A 21,949-nucleotide genomic window follows, 5' to 3' on the forward strand; every position below is an offset into this window, starting at 1 on the left:
GGTGTGGAGACCAAGACGTGTGTGACAAATGCCGACATTATCTCGGAATGAACGTTTGAAGTTTTCTTGGAAAAGCTAACTTCTTCCGACAGAGGATCGCACACTGACACGCGACGTGTGTACTTGCATATGATTGGTTAAACGTACACAGTAACATACCGTTATCTTATTTATCAAGCAAAGATCACGTAATACATGCTTGCTACTGTTACTTCACTGATGAAGAGATATGTGTGTATATTCCTCCGCCATCTAAAAAATTGTGTCAAACGACTTCTTACCGGATATGGTTCCGCGTAAGGAAATAGTTCGCTGTAACTCTTCAACATGTGAGAAGATTTGACAACCAAGTCAGCAATGGAGGGAAAATTGTTAGTTTTGTTGACCTTGGCTCTCTCCGTCGTGAATCTTAATGGAAGGTGAGGTTATTAAATTATGATAATGTCATGAAATGTGAATTCATATTTGTTGCCGAATTTATTTGTAAAATGTGTGCATATGTTTCAGTTTTTTAGAGGTGAACTACCCAAATGTGAACGTGACAGCCGAGCCTAATGGAAGCGTTGTTATCCAGGTAATACGCCGTAATAGTGATGGATAATTGCTGACTGCAGTGCTAAACAACATTCACTCACTCACACACTGACACAACAGTTAAACATTAACTGATAAAATCCATTATATAATATGTAAAGATCCAGGGTAGAATAGGCCTTCAGCAACCCATGCTTGCCGTAAAAGGCGACTATGCTTGTCCCAAGAGGTGACTAACGGTATCGGGTGGTCAGGCTTGCAGTCTTGGTTGATGCATGTCATCGTATCCCAATTGCGTGGATCGATGCTCATGATGTCAATCACTGTATTGTATAGTCCAGAGTCAATTATTTACAGACCGCCGTCATATGAACGACATGTCGAAAGACATTATGGCGAACGTTGTTACAGGTCAGAAGTATTTGCAATAATTCTAAATGCGGCGTTTAACAACAAATAAACAAACAAACATATTTACGTACGCTAATAGCTGGAATATTGCTAAGTGCGGCGTAAAACAACAAACAAACAATATGCCATTATGGATGATTTATTTTCACCAATCAGGTACAAACTGTATTTAATGAAAAAACCCAATGAATCTCAATACGTCGATACCATACGACACCGAGGTACATGTACTCCTTTAAATAGTTTTTATGTTCATATTACAGTAAACTACGTTTATAACGAACACGCTTATAACGAACTGACGGATATAACGAACTTATTTTTTAGTCCAGGCCATTTGTTGTATACATGCTGTATACATGCTTTTAACGAACTACGGTTATAACGAACTACAATTAGTGGTCCTTTGAGTTCGTTATATCCGTAGTTTATTGTACATAGAATGGAACGTTCCTAATCAGGCGCTAGTAGATCAAGAGACAGTAATATATTTGATCTTTAGCAACTTGACCCTCATTTATCGTGTTTAGCTTCATTATATATTTATGTTATGATCAGTTACATTGATTGTAGGGAGGTGATGGAGGCGATATCTTGCTGTACCCCGGAAAAAATGGAACATTATACATCAACGGCTACGACATCGAAGACATCATCGCTGTCAGTAACATCCTTGACTGGGACGCAGTGTATAGAATCTGATCGAAACAATTGTCTGATATATAATCCATGTAAAATAACACTCAGGGTGAGTGAGTATGGTTTTACGCCGCTTTTAGCAATATTCCAGCAATATCACCGCGGGGAACATCAGAAATGGGCTTCACGCATTGTACCCATGTCGGGATTCGAACCCGGGTCTTCGGCGTGACGAGCTCACTCTTTAACCACTAGGCTACCCGACCGCCAAAATAAGAGTGGAAGGCAGAAAACGTTTTTGTGTCTGTCTTTTAAGGTGATGTTCAGGTTCGAACCCAAAGCATGTTATATTTTGTGTCCATCGTACTTGCATATTAAGGCTTGATACCTTAAAAACCCCTGCTTCTTTGGAACGCATATATATGTATGTTATTTGTTGCTGTTAATTAGTTAAAATTTGCAGCATTTTCATAACGTTGACTTAAGTGTTGCACCGATAATCTGCGGCAGTATCATCTGGGGTAAGTTCCACAAAGCTAACCTAGTACTAAGACAAATGCAACTCCTATGCTTTAGCATTGACTTTCGACGGTCTTAGTTAGATTGCTCTTTGGAATATGGTCCATATCTCGTGTTTTCTCATTCTCGCACTTTTGGCATATATATTTGGTTGCAAGGTCGCGAGGTGCAGAGTTGCGTCCCTTGGGCACGCCAGTAACCTATGATTGTGGGTTCGAATCCCGGTTCGCCCCGATTATGTTTCTAGGTTTGTCAGCACCATACCCGTGCTCGTGGGTTTCACCGAAGTGGTAAACGTCTGAGACCTGTATCACTTCGGGCTTTCCTCCCGCATTAAGCTGACACGCCGTGATATAACTGGAATACTGTTAAAAGCGGCGTTAATCCCACTCACTCACTCACTCACCCAAGGTCGCGAGAATGCGATTACGCGAGAATGTCCCTTACCGTATTCCATAGAATAACATTCGTAGCACTGCTTTGAATTTACTTTAGAAATCAGAAACAAATCCATAAATATTATTGTAAAGAGGTTAATATATATTTGAAAACTATTTTTTCAATTTAAGGTGGTATGTAAATTCTAACAGTTCTTAAAGACTTTGTGATGCTGGGGCATGATTGGCTGCATCACCGTTATTGTACATGATGCAGATGGTGAACAGCCTCCCCCCTGTGTGGACCAAACAAACGGTTCATGACTCTCTCGGCACGTTCGATGCAGGGAAGAACCTCTCCGTCGCCATCTACGCCAAGGTGAGTATGTTGTGTAACGCCGCACTCAAGTTAGGAGACTAAATTCAAGATATATGTCCTGAATTAATTGAGCTGAAACCAGACAAACCAGTGAGTGATAATATGAGCATCGATCGACGCCATCTGGGTATGATGACACGCTATGCTGACCACCCAATCGATTTAGTCGCCCCTTATTACAAGTATAGGTTGCTTGGGAGAGACCTGTGCTAAACCCGGGATCCTCGGGCGGGGGGGTTACACCAAGGTAGGTAGGCACACAGACTGGGTATATTATGGTTAGTATCATAATGATTATCCACTTCATCTGCTGAACGTTCTGGTAAAATGATACAGGTGAGGTAAGGTGAAATGGGGTTTAGGTGAGGTGAAATTGGGTTTAACGTCGCGTCCAAGATTATTGCACTTATATAGCGACGTGCATGTACATGTGTGTGTTTGTGTGGCTGCTTGTACTAGTCCGGACTGATGCCGATTTATAGTGCTAGCTCACTGAGATACCATGCCGCAGTTTAACATGAATACCCCACTCAGACACAGTATACTGACTCCGAGCCGACCAGTCCTTGTTTTAGCCCCTTAATGCCGAGCGCCAGACAGGGTAACAACAAGTACAATCTTTTAACGTCTTTTTGTATGACGCGGCCCGAGATCGAACCCTGGACCTTCCGCTCTCCGGGCGGACGCTCTACCACAGGACCACGGAGGCGGTCGAAATGGGGTTTAGCGTCGCGTCCACGATAATTGCACTTATATAGCGACGTGTCTGTGCGTCTGTGCGTGCGTGTTTGCGCCCCAAGTCCTTGTTTTATCCCCTCAATTCCGTCATTTGGTTTGATATGGCCGGCGATTGAACCCCGGACCTTCCGCTCTCCGGGCATCTTCCCGAGACAAGGGAGTTAACTGACTATAAAAATCCAGTTTCCACTTTAATAGTCAGTTAATGCCCTTGCCTCGGGAAGATGCTCTCCGTGCGGAGGCTCTACCACTTGACCATGGAGGCGGTGAACTAGGTACAGAATCCATGTAAGAGTCGGCTGAAGAGAATCTGGTGTCATCGTATCCCGATTGCGCTAATCGTCGCTCGTGCTTTCAATCACTGGTTTGTCTCGTACATATAAGTACGATTATATACAACCACCTTCATATAGCTGGAATATTGCTGAGTGCAGCGTTAAACAACAAACAAACAAACAAACAAACAAACAGACGGATCAGCCAAGTCACTGCGCCTGACCAGCCAATCCATTTAGTCGCCTCTTACGGGTAGTATAGGCTGCCGCGGACCTATTCTTTAACCCGAAATCCCCACGGTGTCAACATTCATTGAAATCTCATTCTAAAAAAAGTCTAAATGATTATACATAAATATAGTGATACCCCGTTAAACCAGACGGTAGCGTATCCCGTAGCTTAACGATTTATGGTTACTTACGGATTAATAAATTGAAAGTGAATCCGTGGCATTTAATCGACAAACCAAGCAAATACTTTTTGCGTTTATGTTTCCACAAACCGTAAAATATTTAGGCCACACCCACTATTTGGACTACTGTCTCCTGATAGGCTTATAACAGAATGGGCGGGGCTGGAGTCACGTTGCACTGAATGTCACTAATGTAGTGTTATTGTCAGCAGTGTTATTGTGTTAATGATAGAATAAGCAGTCTGTGAAGTTATTATTGTTATGTTTATATATAAGAATTGATTTCAATTAAAAAAATCCGTTTATGGAATTATTAACTTAGAAAGGGGTGCTTGATTTGACGTTTATACCCTCATAAACGCATAACAAGTTGAAGTCAATTCTTAAATGTCACTTCGTGCATTTGTAAACGTTTTTGAAAGTAATTGTCTGGGTTAACGGGGTCCGGATTAACGGGTCTCGCGGTATACGGATTTCTGTACTCAAGGACCCCGAGGGTGGAGCGTTACAGTACGCGCTGATATCGGGGCGGTTCCCCCCTGGCATCAGCCTCAACAACAAAACCGGCGTCATCAGCGGCATAGCGCCAAACTACGACGCTACATACAGCTTCAGCATCCGTGTCACCGACAAAGACGGCAAGTATGCCGACGGAACCTTCTCCATCGACATCAGAGGTACGTCATCCGCGTCTTCATGACACATCATTCGTCACCACTCGCCCCTTTCCGTAACCTGCAAGAAGACTCGTCCCCCTATCGATGAATGTTATGTGCGAAAATACGACAAACCAATCAAAATGCGCGTATGATTTCTAGTTCTTCGTCAAAGAATCCCTCAGAAATAATTTTTGATATTACATATGTCTTGCATATAAAAATATACCTAAGACAGTTAAATGTGTTCTATCATACTGTAAAATTCCGCATGTTTCGATGTGCTTTAAATTGCATCTGAAATATATATTATATATGGGGAAATATATGTGAACCATTACGCAACGAGTTGACAATTGTGTTGGGTATGCAAGTTTGCGCTAAGAAGGAACCCGGTCGCTTAAATGGCCACGAGAGAGAGGCACGAGTCGCTATTCAGCCTGTCCCGGAATAACACGAGTTGGTCACGAATGCATGACACATGTCTTGGTCAGCAGCTGAATTCATCCTTCACTTCTGTAGAAGTATACACCAATGTTTGACGATGGCTAAAAATGAAAGAAACAAGACATTGTTATTCGATGGTGACGTATGTGATACTAGTATCACAGTTATGTTTTAGACTTCAAGTTTTCAATGTTTCGGCGACTGCTTTCTGCCAAGTAACGTTTTGATAACATATATACATTTTTGTTTTAAAATTAATCCAATTTTCGAGTGTATACTTTCTTCTGCCCGACAGTTTACTGCCCGACAGTTTACAGTCGAATATGATGCTCCCATACACGAATCTCTGAATGCAAGGGGGACACGGGTGGCCCAGTCGTCTATGGCGCCGCGATTCGCTGAGCAGAGTTGCGTCCCTTGGGCACGCCAGAAACCTATGATTGTGGGTTCGAATCCCGGTTCGCCCCGATTATGTTTCTAGGTTTGTCAGCACCATACCCGAGCTCGTGGGTTTTACCGAAGTGGTAAACGTGTGAGACCTGCATCACTTCGGGCTTTCCTCCCACATTAAGCTGACACGCGGTGATATAACTGGAATACTGTTAAAAGCGGCGTTAAACCCAACTCACTCACTCACTGAATGCATGTTTCTTAAGATTTACATGGGTATGGGGGCGGTCGGGTAGCCCAGTGGTTAAAGCGTTCGCTCGTCACGCCGAAGACCCGGGTTCGATTCCCGACATGGGTACAATGTGTGAAGCCCATTTCTGGTGTCCCCCCGCCGTGATATTTCTTGAATATTGCTAAAAGCGACGCAAAACCATACTCTCTCTCACACACACACACACACACACATGGACATATTGACTCGTAAAATTTCATTAAGGAATTGGATGATTAAGTGTAAACAAACCAGATGCATGTTTTGCTCAACTAATTTCACGTGAAACCTACCAAAATACTAGTTCCTGTATCGTCAGACTTGTGAAAACAATTTGTAATGAATTGAAGCCAGTGATCTGTCATTATTTTTTAGGGAAGGTGGAGAGTTGTGTGTTTGGTTGTGTGTGGCCGAAGGTTCTGTTTTTTTCTCATTCACTGCATTTTACTTAATTAATGCGAGCATAGACCTCTCGCATTCTTCGCATTTAATTTACGCTCGCGTTAATTTCAAGATTTACAGTATTTCTCTGAAAGAAGACGCCAAACAATGTCTTTCCTATTCTACACCATCAGCATCCACTGTTCCCATCAGTTATTTTTATCTCACATATTTGTGAATCTTATTGTGTTAACTAAATGGACTGATATTTGAACTATGTTGTAATTGAATTATTTGAAAAATGCAGAAAATATGTAATAACCGCTGACCGTTATCTGCTGTTGTAGAGCGAGAGCTGTGTTCCTCCAAACCCTGCATGCACGGGGGTTCGTGTGTCGACGTCCCCGGGGGCTTCCGCTGCGACTGTCTGCCCCTGTACGGGGGGAGGACCTGCAACGTCTGTAGGTTGAACTCTTCTTAACCCTGACAGTCGAATAAATAAGTTCCGGTATAGATGGAAGAACCGACGATGGGAGTCCGGACTGTGGGAGTCTTGTACCAGTCCGGACTTATACCGATATTATAGTGCGAATACCATGAATACCCTACTCAGACACAGTATACTGACTTCAAGCCGACCAGTCCTTGTCTTAGACCCTTAACGCCGAGCGCCAGGCAAGGTAACAACAAGTGCCATGTTTTAACGTCTTTTGGTATGTCGGGGCCGGGGATCGAACCCCGGACCTTCTGCTCCCTGTGCGGACGTTCTACCACTTGACCACGGAGGCGGTCTGCTGGAGAACAAGCATGTCGGTGGCCTATGATGTATCCAGTGACACTGGCGTGACAATAGTGGGCCCGCCCCTTTGTGCATGATGATGATATAAGATGCAATCCAAATATCTTGTGCCTCTAAATGCATCACCTAAATTCCTATCTTGTCAATACAGTAGCTAAAAGTCACTCTAATTTTACAGACACAATGTGTTAGTTTCACACATGGCACTATAGAACTTCTAGAACTAACTGTAAAAGGTGAGGTGAGGTGAAATGGGGTTTAACGTCGCGTCTAAGATTATTGCGCTTATATAGCGACGTGCATGTACGTGTGTATGTTTGTGTGTGTGTGGCTGCTTGTACTAGTCCGGACTGATGGCGATTTATAGTGCTAGCCCACTGAGATACCATGCCGCAGTTTAACATGAATACCCCACTCAGACACAGTATGCTGACTCAAAGCCGACCAGTTCTTGTTTTAGCCCCTTAATGCCGAGCGCCAGACAGGGTAACAACAAGTACCATCTTATAACGTCTTTTGGTATGACGCGGCCGGGGATCTAACCCCGGACCTTCCGCTCTCCGGGCGGACACCCTACCACTAGACCACGTAACTGTAAAAGGATTATAATCTGCTTGGGACCAGTCTACATACCGTCATCATGACATGTGTCAATGTCTCAAATAACCGTTAAACACAAGCAAACCAAATCCAATATGTTTTGAATTATTTTTTCAGATTATATCATTTATTAATGTCATGTTGGAAATAGTAGATCTGTTCCTGTTCCAGTATGTTCCGTGAATCCTCTGGGCGTTGGCGTCAAGAACAAGGTGGTCCCGGACGCCCAGATCACGGCACATTACAGCTTTAACGGTTCCAAGGCATCCGATGGACGACTAGACGCACCCGTGGGCGTTGGCTGGGTGGGGCAGGGTCTTGGGTCCTGGCTGCAGGTGATTCTGTGATTTATCTGTAACATGGGGGAATTGGTGTTGGTGTGTGTGTGTGTGGGGGGGGGGGGGGGGGGATGTTGGTTTCCGATGTTAATCAAGTCAGTTCGTTATGAGCGTGTTCGCTATAAACGAAGTGTACTGTATTTATATGAGTGAGCGGGTTTTGAACAGCATTCTAGTTATATCGCTGCGTGTTAGCTTAATGTGAGGAAAGCTCGAAGTGATGCAAGTGCTCGAGATTCACCGCTTTGGTGAAGCCCACGAGCACGGAATGGAACTGATAAACCTTGAAACATAAAAGAAGCGAACCGGGATGCGAACTCACGAGCAAAGTTTCTGGCACGTCTAAGCTCCATCACGGCAACCTGTAAATAACGGAGTGTGGGCTAAGTAAACCAGTGGTTGATGACACACAATCAGCCAGCTCACACCTCCCTGGTGCCTAGTGTGACCCCGATTCCACAGAATAGCAGCATTTACAAAAATGAGATGTGTTCGGTAGGTTGATCCCTAAATGCTTGATTTGTGACGATCTGTTGCTGGCGATTGGGATATCGGATTCTTTGTTTATGTCGGTATATACTAGTATATCTCTTGGTTTTTGTCTGGTATATCAATAACTTTACTTGTTTCTGGCATCGATCTCTTTAATTGTTTCTGGTACATCTCCATCTTGATTTGTGTCTGGTATATCCATCTCCTGATGTATGTCTAGTATATCGATCTTCTGATGTATGTCTGGTATATCGATCCCTTGATGAATGTCTAGTATATCGATCTCCTGATGGATGTCTAGTATATCGATCTCCTGATGTATGTCTAGTATATCGATCTCCTGATGGATGTCTAGTATATCGATCTCTTGATTTATGTCTAGTATATGGATCTCCTGATGTATGTCTAGTATATCGATCTCTTGATTTGTGTCTGGTATATCGATCTCCTGATGTATGTCTGGTATATCGATCTCTTGATTTATGTCTAGTATATCGATCTCCTGATGTATGTCTGGTATATCGATCTCTTGATTTGTGTCTGGTATATCGATCTCCTGATGTATGTCTGGTATATCGATCTCTTGATTTATGTCTAGTATATCGATCTCCTGATGTATGTCTGGTATATCGATCTCTTGATTTAAGTCTAGTATATCGATCTCCTGATGTATGTCTGGTATATCGATCTCTTGATTTATGTCTAGTATATCGATCTCTTGATTTGTCTAGTATATCGATCTCTTGATTTATGTCTAGTATATCGATCTCCTGATGTATGTCTGGTATATCGATCTCTTGATTTAAGTCTAGTATATCGATCTCCTGATGTATGTCTAGTATATCGATCTCTTGATTTATGTCTAGTATATCGATCTCCTGATGTATGTCTAGTATATCGATCTCTTGATTTGTCTAGTATATCGATCTCCTGATGTATGTCTGGTATATTGATCTCCTGATGTATGTCTGGTATATCGATCTCCTGATGTATGTCTGGTATATCGATCTTCTTATGTATGTCTGGTATATCGATCTCTTGATTTAAGTCTAGTATATCGATCTCCTGATGTATGTCTAGTATATCGATCTCTTGATGTATGTCTGGTATATCAATCTCTTGATTAATGTCTTGTATATCGATCTCTTGATGTATGTCTGGTATATCGATCTCTTGATTTATGTCTGGTATATCGATCTCTTGATTTATGTCTAGTATATCGATCTCTTGATTTATGTCTGGCATATCGATCTCCTGATGTATGTCTGGTATATCGATCTCTTGATTTAAGTCTAGTACATCGATCTCCTGATGTATGTCTAGTATATCGATCTCTTGATTTATGTCTAGTATATCGATCTCCTGATGTATGTCTAGTATATCGATCTCTTGATTTATGTCTAGTATATCGATCTCCTGATGTATGTCTAGTATATCGATCTCTTGATTTGTCTAGTATATCGATCTCCTGATGTATGTCTGGTATATTGATCTCCTGATGTATGTCTGGTATATCGATCTCTTGATTTATGTCTAGTATATCGATCTCCTGATTTATGTCTAGTATGTCGATCTCTTGATTTATGTCTAGTATATTGATCTCTTGATTTATGTCTGGTATATCGATATCTTGATTTATATCTGGTTTATCGATCATTTAATTTGTGTCTGACAGGTTGATCTGAACACGGAGATGAAATTGAACAGGATGGCTGTTGAGGGCGTCAGCACCAACTACTTGATCAGCCAGTTCACGGTCCAGTACAGCACTGACGGCAACACCTTCACCGACGTCCTTGACGCAGTCACTAAGAAGACTGAGGTAGGCATCAGTGACATCAGTGGGGGAGTAATGCTTCAGTGACTAATGAAATACAACACGACTACTCCCGCAGTTGAGGGGCACACACTCACGGCATTTGTCATCCTACTCTGTAACGTGTTCAGGAATTCGAGCCCCTATTCTTATTATTGATGGCGTCTTAAGTATGGATCCGGCGATCATAATGGTGTGGTCACATACTTATTACGGATCGTTTTCAGACCACATACATCATTTCCTGGTATTCTCCACTGGTAGGTCTGGTTCCGGCTTAACTATTCCGCCGGTTAGAAGTTGTTATGGTGCTAACAGTGGCGTGGAACACGCGCTCACTAAAATATTTTTTGGACAATTGTCTGTACGGAATTCTAACAAAAAGTAATATATTGAATACGAACTGAACCTATCTGTATTAGAACATATTCAGCCTGCTAGTGGAGGATTTAACCCTCTTTACCCCATTACCCCATTACCATAGGTCATCTCGGTAAGGGCTAGGAGCAATCCATGTTGAAACGGGATTCACTAGTTTCACTCGTCCACGTAACTATCACTCGATCACAGTAACCTTTTGATATTAGTTGCTCCATATCAAACTAATTAACTTAATTTCTATTAACGGTAAAATATTCCGCTCCAATCGATTATTACGTTTTTAACCATTTTCTTTATTTTCAGATATTTCGCGGCAGCGCATCCTACATGATACCACAGCTGAAGTCGTTCAAACCCCCATTCCTGGCACGTTTTGTCCGCTTCGTCCCCCTCAGTTGGCACACCGGGGTGGGGACACACCCAGGCATGCGCGTGGAGCTGTACGGATGCTAGCTTTCACAATATTACTTGTATCTGTCTTGGAGAGATTAACAAAAGATTTGGAATAAAATTTGAAACTTGTGTTTTTTCATCTCTTTAATCATATGTTTCTCCTTATATTGACTGCCATATAATCTACAGTGTGACATATGTACGTTTAACGTATTTAAGTTCTGGCACTTAATCCATTTAGATACGATTAGGCATAAAGACTCGCCACCTAATTTATTTTCTTTTGTCACTTTATCAATGTTCATCTGACATTTTGTGGAATGCTGAGTCAATTTGAAAGTGACATATTCATCGTTCTTTGTGTTGTGCATGCACTTTTATGTACCGTTTATGGAAACAAGCGAGATGGGTTAAGCATCGCTTTTGACAAAAACAATATTTCAGTTATTATCAAGACGTGTCAAAGATGAAGCTCCGAGTTATGCTGGAGTCTGACCACTTCTGTGAACTACACCGACACGAGGGCAGTGCTGCCAGGATCATAACACGGTCGAGTCTTTATACGAACCTACTACTAGCGGGTCCTGGTATAGCTAAGGGGCATAACTCGATCCATACAATTGGGATACGATGACTTGCATCAAACCAAGTCAGCGAGCCTGACCACCTGATCCCGTTAGAGGCTCGCTGACTTGGTTGATGCAAGTCATCGTAACCCAATTGGGTGGATCGATGCTCATGATGTCAATCACTGGATTGTCTGGCCCAGACTCGATTATTTACAGTGCGTTTGAGCTGTTTGTTTGTTTGCTGTTTAACGCCGCACTCAGCAATATTCCAGCTATATGACGGCGGTCTGTAAATAATCGTGTCTGGGCCAGACAATCCACTGATTGATATCATGAGCATCGATCCACGCAATTGGGATCGATGACATGTATGAACCAAGTCAGCGAGCCTGACCACCCGATCCCGTTAGTAGCCTTTTACGACAAGCATAGTCGCCTTTTACGACAAGCATTGTCACCTTTTACGACAAGCATAGTCACCTTTTACGACAAGCATAGTCACCTTTTACGACAAGCATGGGTTGCACCAAAGATTTAACGGGTAACAATCAGTATTTATTCCCTCGATTAACTCCAAAAAAGATGAGGACGGAGGGGTATCCTAGTGGTTAAAGCTTTCGCTAGTCACGCCGAAGACCCGGGTTCGATTCCCCACATGGGTACAATGTGTGAAGCCCATTCCTGGTGTCCCCCGCCATTCTTGTTGGAACACTGCTAAAAGCGGCATAAACCCTACTCACTCACTCTAACAAAGATATTGCTTGCAGCAATCATCCGATCGTAACACAATGCACGTATGTGTATGTCTCCCATCCGTGATCCAAACGAGGCACTTGCTATGTCATATTCTTCAAGAAAAAGATGGAGGTTTATAACATGGGCGAACTTGTTATTGTCGTCTCGACGAGATTATCGTCACCGTCCCTGAAACACTCCAGATAATCAGCAAGGACCTTGTACCATTCTTCTGTCAAGTACGCCCGTGCCGGTGCGAACGTTTCGAAGGTCATAGGTCACATCATTGCAATCAAATGTTGCCGTTATTCATCATCCCTATTTTTGGTTGAAGTGTAAGCTCCGCCCGTTCTTGGGCTGAATTGAAGTGCATGTGGTGTTGACAAGGGCTTGCCCCTGTACTTAACGGGCAGTCTATGGGCAGCTGTTGCACTGCCGAGATAAGACCGCCTCCGTGGTGAGCGGAAGGTCCGGGGTTCGATCTACGGCCGCGTGATACCAAAAGACGTTAAAAGATGGTACTTGTTGTTACCCTGTCTGGCGCTCGGCATTAAGGGGGTAGAAGTCGGCTTTGAGTCAGTATACTCTGTCTGAGTGGGGTATTCATGTTAATTGTTTGCTCACCCGTTCTTGTTGGATGTGGGGTCAGGATAGTCGTAAGGGGTGGTCGGGAGAGAATAGGTCTTCAGCAACCCATGTGTGCCGTAAAAGGTGACTATGCTTGTCGTAAGAGTCGTAACGGGATCGGGTGGTCAGGCTCGCTGACTTGGTTGAGGCATGTCAACAGGATCCCTATACTACGGGATTTGAACTCCGCACGTCCGCTCTCCAGGCGGACGCTCTACCACTAGACCACGGAAGGCGGTCTAGTAGTCGTAGAAGTAATAGTAGGAATAATACTAGACGCAGAAGTATTAGTAGTAGTAGGAGTAGTAGTAGTAGTTGTTGTTGCTGTAATATCATTAGCTTGTAGTAGTAGTAGTAGTAGTAGTAGCAGCAGTAGACGCAGAAATAGTATTAGTATAAGTAGTAGTAGGAATAGTAGTAGTTGGGTGTCGTAGAAGTGGACAAAGGGTTTGCGCAACTGATTAAAATGCCACAAAGAACAAAACAAATTTCATGAATCAACAATATAAATTTCGAAAAAATATATAATATTGGTGATTCGATCACTACAGTTATGGTATCTCAGCAATGTTCTACTAAACGCTTGTCATTCCACAGTTATTGAACTCCCAATTTGGAACAATTCCACAGAGAACATTATCGATAAGGCTATTGAACACCTCCACCCTTTTCGATCTGCAATAAATCAATCATCTGTTGATACGATCGACGCGTAACTAGGCGGAGACCGTATGCCAGTGTTGGAACCAGCATTACAATTGCTGTAGGCGTGCAACTCCGACGCAGTGTTTAGTGAGGCAAGTTACGTGGCGGGTTAATTACCCATGGTTTGAAGATAGTCATCGGTTAATTGTAAATGTTGGAATAGAAGGAGCAGGAACTAAAGCGTATTTAAATTTGGCCAGTGACACTGAATGGAAGAGACGGGTCACGTGGGTCACGCCAGGGGTAGACGCAGTAGGTGTGGTGGTAGAAGTAGCGGTAGTGAAAAATATAGTTCAAGAAGCTGCCATACATAAATAGTAGCTGTAGTCATAGTAACAGAAAATATAATAAGTAGTGTTAGTGATGGTAGATGTAGTTATTAGTAATAAACGAAAAGTAGTAAAGAAAGTGCACACTTTAAAATTGTTTTTGACCAAAAACGTTCAAATGTTATCAAAACGATACGATGCTGAAAACAGTCGCCGAAACACAAGCTTAAAGGCCAAACTATGACGCCGGTCTGAAAATAATCGAATCTGGACGAGACAATCCAGTGATTGACATAATGTGCATCGATCACGCAATTTGGGTACGATGATATGCCTCAACCAAGTCAGTGAGGCTGACCACCCGATCCCGTTACTCGCCTCTTACGACAAACATAGTCGCCTTTTACGGCAAGCATGGGTTGCAGAAGACCTATTCTACCCCGGACCTTCACAGGTCTAATCATAATAATAAACAGTAGGGTTGGTGGTATTATGAAGTCTTAATAATAGTACCTCACACGCCTTTATTCTCTCTTCTCATCCATACTGATCACTTTTATTAGAACAGAACAGTTGTAATTTGATATCGGTTTATCACAGACTAACCAACGAGCTACGAGGATTTACGGTTTATCTGCCCTAAGTGAGCGGATAGTGTAAAACCCGTGCATTTAGCGAGGGGTATTCGACATTCATTCATGAGGGTACAGTGAGTGAGTGAGTATGTTTTTACGCCCCTTTTAGCAATATTCCAGCAATATCACGCCGGGGACACCAGAAATGGGCTTCACACATCGTACCCACATCGGGAATCGAACCCGGGTCTTCGGCGGGAAAAGCGAACGTTTTAACCATTGGGCTACCCGACCGCCCCTCATGAGGGTTCAAATACTCCGAGTCTGGAGTAGATCATTCTTTATACTAACACAAGTATTGTATATTAAAGATACGGCTTTATGACATGACACGTCAACCGTACAAAGACACTTCACTGAAGACTACCTAATAGTATTGTTGCGATGACCTCATGATATAAATATATGACATCATGAACAATGTATCATGACGTCATATCATAGTGATCGCTATGACGTTTTATCGCCTCTTCATATCAATCAGCAAACTCGCTGATTTTTTCGTAATATTATCACACTCGTTTCTTCTACCCATAGAAGTTCTATTTAGCGATTAACCCGCGCGCTACGGGGAACTGCGGAACTGTCCCGAGTGAAATTGTTTTTAAAAAGTTTCGAGCCTTGGCGCTGAAATTTCAATAATAATTCACGAGGGACGGATCATCCGTAATTCGGAGTTGCCAGTAGGTTATTCTTTATATTATTTCCCTTAGTCTTTGTGGGGTTCAACTATATGCGACAATGTAATTATTATGAAGTCGTTGTTATGGGCCTTTTCGCACTAGCAACAGTGGAACAAATGATACCAACCAGACAGTCAGAAAGAAGCTAAATTATCATGCTCAGCGAGAATAATATTAAGTGAGTTTAGTATTTTATTTATTACTTGCCATTTATAACGTTTTTTAGAATTATGCTGTTGAGTGTGAATAGGCTGACACCTACACGGTCCACGGCATGATACAATTGAGTTCAACATAATAATACTTCAAACACGTCAACAGTTGAAACGTATGAATTTAAAACCATACAGCGGTCTACCTTCAGAATTCAGGCGTCCGTTCCACAAAACTATCGTAGCGCTAAGGTTATCGCAACTCACATACTTTAACTTAGACCAACGACTGTCGTTGCGCTACCGCACGATCGCCTTGTGGAACGGGGCCTTACACCTCAAAGTTTACAATCACGTCACAATACCCGATGACGTAATTGATGGAATTTCGGAGCAAGATCCATCGGCGAAACAATGCCATGTGACGTCAGCCTAGCAACAAGGTCGCTGGGGTCATCGAATGTGCATAAGCTCCTCTCAGTGATCTATCATCTTCACCCGCATTGTCGTTGAATAAGCCAATGGATGTCGAGAGCTTTCAATATTTGTTCGTAAAACGTGTTCCGAGAGTACATAAGCACGTGTTTTGGTATTACTCAATGTGTAATGCAGCTGTATGTTTATTAAACGGGTGATCTCTTCACGGGCAATTAATAATTGTTTTTTTCGTACGGCTATATCATTTTGTTTCATCCAATAAGGGAGGGTGGGGTGGGGGGTGGGGGTGCACTTCCCCCTCTCTTGATCTGGGCTTTGTTGGCACATACACAGTCTTCTAAGGCCCCGCATGTCTCTGTGCCGTCTTGAGGGGTGACTGTAAGAATCCTCTGATCGTGGGATTGAATCCCAGAATCGCCCTGATTAGACTTTAATTCACTTTGTCAGCATTAACGTCTGAGACCTGCACAAGGAGCTTTTCACCTACATAAAACTGACACCTCGTAATATAGCTGCAATACTGTTCAAAGCAGCGTTAAAGCCAATTCACTCACTCACTATACCACATGTCACAATTTGCCTTAAATCATCACAAGGGTTGTGCGTCGTGTGGCAACTTTCCCGTATCTATACGTGCAGGAATCGCGGAGTTTAACTGTCACAGCTACCGATGATCCACTAACACAAAAACAACTTCACAAAACGGTTTATGACGACCCCCCACGGTGAATAAATAAACCAGTTAATACCGAACTCCGACAGTACAGCTGCTGCACATTATAGCGTTGCTAGCATATGACTCAACATACAGTTGTTGATTTGATTGTACGTACAATGATACGTCACACGTCCATGGCCCTGATCGGGTATAGATATAAATATACAGACATTTCCCCTACCCTGTGGGTTGGTTGGTTGGTTTGTTTTTTACGCCGCACTCAGCTATATGACGGCGGTCTGTAAATAATCGAGTCTGGACCAGACAATCCAGTGATTAATATCATGAGCATCGATCCACGCAATTGGATCGATGACATGCATCAACCAAGTCAGCGAGCCTGACCACCCGATCCCGTTAGTCGCCTTTTACGACAGGCATAGTCACTTTTTACGGCAAGAATGCCTACCCTGTGGGTATAACACACAGATATTACCCCCCACCCTCGCGGACATCGGGACATTATTTACATATATCATTTGGCTTCACACTGATTTGCTAGCTACTCCCTTATTGTTCCAATGTTTTAATTGCTTAGACCACTAGCGCGGACCTATCAAGTCCGTGCCCCCAGTAACGTGACGTCATATCAGTCCCTCCTAGGAAATCATGAAAGACTAAGTGATTCATTAGAAGTGACACATACTTACAGTTGATTAAATCATTTATCTTCATGCGCCCCCACATTTACTTACTAAAATACCACCGGCCACATGTAAACAAACATACTTGCAACTCGGAATTTCGAATTATCGTCTTCCGTGAATCAGTACTGAAAGTCCCCAAAGTTACAGATGCACAGATCTCTATATAAGGGGAAGTGGGTGGCCTAGTGGCTAAAGCATTCGCTCGTCACGCCGAAGACCCGGGTTCGATGAGTACAATGTGGAAGCCATTTTTTGGTGTCCCCCGCCGTGATATGGCAAGAATATTGCTTAAAGCGGCGTAAAACCATACTCACTCACTCAGTCTGGTGTCTCCCGCCTTGATATTGCAAGGATATTGCTAAAAGCGGCGTAAAAACCATAAGCACTCACTCACTCACTCAAGGATCTGTAAACTAAGATATTCTCTGAATTCTCACTGCTATGATTTTTGTCAGTGGTCGGTACGGGTGTTGTGCTTCCCTAAAACAACACAAAGTTGGAATAGTAATATAACCAAATATTGACTTATGCTGCACACATTAATTTGACCAGAGTTTTGCGGCACGCCGTTATCTGTATCAGAACTGTTAATTTATTTTACTGTTATGATAAATGTTTTGATATGAAATATTCACTCAACGAATCCAGGAAAAATCATAATAAAGAAACACTGAGACACAAAATCGATATAAAAATTATAAACATAAATCACACATATGTTTCGCTAAACCCTTTATTAAAAACTATATTTCATCCATTACGAAATACAAACGTTAAAATTACCGCACAATGAATGACCTCCGTCCAAAGAGACCCATCATAAAAACTCGGCAATTCTAAGAAACCATGTCAGTAGCATGCGATCCGTTTCCAGATGTGAATTACACGTATTTAATTCAGTTACCGTGATTAATTTACAATGTTTTGTTGAGCGGCGATAAGGTTTCAGTTGCAAAGAAAGGGCTTACTTATCTTTACTCGATCTAGGAGGGGTTAACGCTAGAGCTTTCTATGGTGGTATACAGGTTGGCCCTGTTGAGATCTGCCTGGAAGTGATAAATTGCTAAACAACCGTAGAAACTCCACGCCGTTAACTGTTCGCAATACATACCTACACCTATACAAATCTCAACATACATACCAAACGTTCAGTGTGTCCAGAGTTGCGGCAGTGACTCTCCTCCACAATCTCCTGACGTGATGTTGGCTTTCGTTGGAATTAATTTCATACCCTTCTGACGTGAATGAGGAACTATCGTCCATCGGCGTGCGATTCTGTTTCGTTAAACAATGACAAACTATCATAAATGTGTCCTTTTCGGATTAGTTTGTCTGACCCTGGTCACTGAGGCACGGACAGGACATGAGGACAGGAGAGGGGAGATGGAGGACGGGGTCGAGTCCTCGTGGTCAGAAGGATTTCGGGTGAGTTCAGTTAATGGAAGGGCGGTCGGGTAGCCTAGTGGTTAAAGCGTTCGCTTGTCATGCCGAAGACCCGGGTTCGATGACTACAATGTGTGAAGCCCAATGTGTGGGGTCCCCTATCGTGATATTGCTGGAATATTGCTAAAAGCGGCGTAAAACCACACTCACTCACTCACTCACTCGGATAATAGAGTTTCTGATTCTGATGTTTTTATACAGGGAACCAACTCACGGCGCAGTGTGAGTTTCTCACACCTCAATCCACACCCTCACTCAATAATAAGAAACCCTTAATTTTGAGGACGATCGTAATTTAATTGCTTTGAAAATATTCATTGATGGAATGGTTAACCAATCCATTAAAGATAGAAACCCCGTTGAACCGGACGGTTTCCAGTGAAATTTTCCGCATTAATGAATCAAGGGTGTAGTGTTCCTTTAATTTCATATGGGGGCGGTGGGGTAGTCTTGTGGTTAAAGCGTTCGCTCATCAGGCCGAAGACCCCGTTTTCGATTCCAAAATGGGTACAATGTGTAGGCCATTTCTGGTGTCCCCCGCCATGATTTTGCTGGAATATTGCTAAAAGCGGCGTAAAATAATACTCACTCACTTTAATTATATATGGACGTTCAGAACAGTAAAATCCGGAGGCCGGGGTTCATCATTAAGGGTTTCACTGTATAGCATTTAGTTGTCTGGCACCACAAAACATCCAACAAGATTTTGTAGATAAACATTTATGTGCATTATATATTCAATTTCTTAAAAATGACCATATTAGAAATACATGTTTTCGTTATTCTGTGACTACACTGTTGTTGTATCCGAGCAGACCCTGAAGTGTATTACATTGTATTATTTTCACAGCATATCACACGTGACATTGGGTCAGATTAAAGATTATTAATTATTTGACCTGTTTACATACTGTATATTATATTATATATAACATTTATAAATATGTCACTCTATTTCTCACTTCGCCTTCTCACCCTCGTTTCACACCCTCCCTTCACACCATTCTCTCGCCCCTTCTCTCCTTGATATAAACTGCCGGGGAAATAAGCATACACTTGAAAATTGTATTTGACCCAAAAAGTAAGAAATCAGAACATTTCAGTCGCTGAAACACTGCAAACTTAAGGTCCATACCGCATCCGCTATATCTGTCTCAAATACATCACCATGGTAGAGAATAGGTTTTCAGCAACCCATGCTTGCCGTAAAAGGCGACTAACGGGATTGGGTGGTCAGGCTCGCTGACTTGGTTGATGCATGTCATCGATCCCAATTGCGTGGATCGATGCTCACGATGTCAATAACTGGGTTGTCTTGTCCAGACTGGATTATTTACAGATCGCCGTCAAATAGCTGGAATACTGCTGAGTGTGACGTTAAACAACAAACAAAACAAAACAAAACATCAATAACCATTTCTTGTTTGATTCATTTTAAGTAATCATAAAAAATGGTGAATACTTTCTTTATCCCAGAGGTTTAGTTTTGATATCACTTTATTACAGCTGTTATATCACTGACAATTCACATCACTCATCCCAACGTAACTCTTACCGCCACGACAATCTCGTATAACCATGCACGGTAATCGTTGTAACAGCCAGGTCCCTCGTTAAGGAGATGAGGGCTTTAAGCAGACAGGGTCAGTGCACTCACGCCGGTACATGCAAAATGTCTCACCTGCGCATGAAAGCATACCGATATCATAACACAAGCTTTTCACACCCATGTACTTATTTGTATCTGAGTAAGATCAAGCTCTTTATACGCCTGGTAAACGACGATTAAAAAACCCGATTGATCCCGATAATGAACCAGACGGCCCAACCCAACAACAGTCTAAAATCAAATTATTATCTGAAAATAAATGATATACTTTGATATATACATTAAAACGAGAATTTGCTCATTTTACAATCGGTAGTTGAAGTGTTCGCTTCCCGACATGGGTATAATGTGTGAAGCCCATTTCTAGGTTCCCCGCCGTGATATTGCTAATGGAAATGGAATATTGCTAAAAGCGGTGTAAAACAATACTCAATCAAACAGAATGTTAAAGGGGGACAAGTCGCCAAGGATTGGTCCCCATTTTCACTCTATGTCAATCATCCTGTTACTGTACTTAGGGTAATCATTAACAACCATATTAATCAACATCATAAAAAAATATTACGAAGACAATGTTCATCATTTATTTTAATGTAAATGCTTTATTGACTTGAAATCGAAGTGTTTCTTTGATGTAATGGGTTTCCATCATAAAACCGCACTGTGTTGGAAATCCAACTCTTTGAAACGATTTAAACATTAAAATAATAGAAGCATTTAAAAGACAATAAGACATATTTGTACTTTTAGATATACAGCAATATCGTGTATGCAAAGTATGTTAGTTGGTTGGTTGGTTGGTTGGTTTGTTGTTTAACGCCGCACTCGGCAATATTCCACCTATATGACGCCGGTCTGTAAATAATCGAGTCTGGACCAGACAATCCAGTGATTGATATCATGAGCATCAATCCACGCAATTGAGATCGATGACATACATCAACCAAGTCAGCGAGCCTGACCACCCGATCCCGTTAGTCGCCTTTTTACGACAAGCATAGTCGCTTTTTACGGCAAGCATGGGTTGCTGAAGACCTATTCTACCCCGGATCTTCACGGGTCACATTTCAATGAAAACAATGATGACACCAGGTATTCGCGAAAAGGGTCATCATGTCCCGCTCTACAAGTAGCACCCACCATTCACACAATGTCCGTAAAAATGTGAGTGTTTATTTGTTGCAGTACTCCTGCCACGCGACTGCGGCATGTAAATAGTCGATTCTTGACCAGACAGGGATGTACTAAACAATCAAGTGCTACGATAGATCTGTTGATTGTGTCGAAACTGAAAACGATATTGACGAAACTAATCAAGAAAAAATACATTCCATGTTATTCGTTAGAGTATTTAACGTAAATACGTAATTTCGCACATAACGGGTCTTTCACCCTGATTAACCCTGATTAACCCTGTCTAAACTATGAAAGCTTAACAACGCCTTTGTCGGAGTTTGACCGCGCCGTATG

The 21,949-nt window shown here is 42.3% G+C and overlaps 1 protein-coding gene across 1 annotated transcript; it reads left to right on the forward strand.

The window, feature by feature from the left end:
* The first annotated feature begins 357 nt into the window (after positions 1 to 357).
* On the forward strand, positions 358 to 11,309 carry LOC139474791 (uncharacterized). The gene is made up of 9 exons (XM_071257917.1): positions 358 to 419; positions 508 to 574; positions 1,519 to 1,605; positions 2,758 to 2,859; positions 4,773 to 4,962; positions 6,778 to 6,891; positions 8,001 to 8,164; positions 10,335 to 10,481; positions 11,160 to 11,309. The coding sequence occupies exons 1-9, from the start codon at positions 358 to 360 to the stop codon at positions 11,307 to 11,309; spliced, it is 1,083 nt and encodes a 360-aa protein (XP_071114018.1).
* The last annotated feature ends 10,640 nt before the right edge of the window (positions 11,310 to 21,949 follow it).

This window comes from Haliotis cracherodii, unplaced genomic scaffold, assembly GCF_022045235.1.
Source record: "Haliotis cracherodii isolate W230 unplaced genomic scaffold, xgHalCrac1.p SCAF_3, whole genome shotgun sequence".
Lineage (NCBI taxonomy): Eukaryota > Metazoa > Mollusca > Gastropoda > Lepetellida > Haliotidae > Haliotis > Haliotis cracherodii.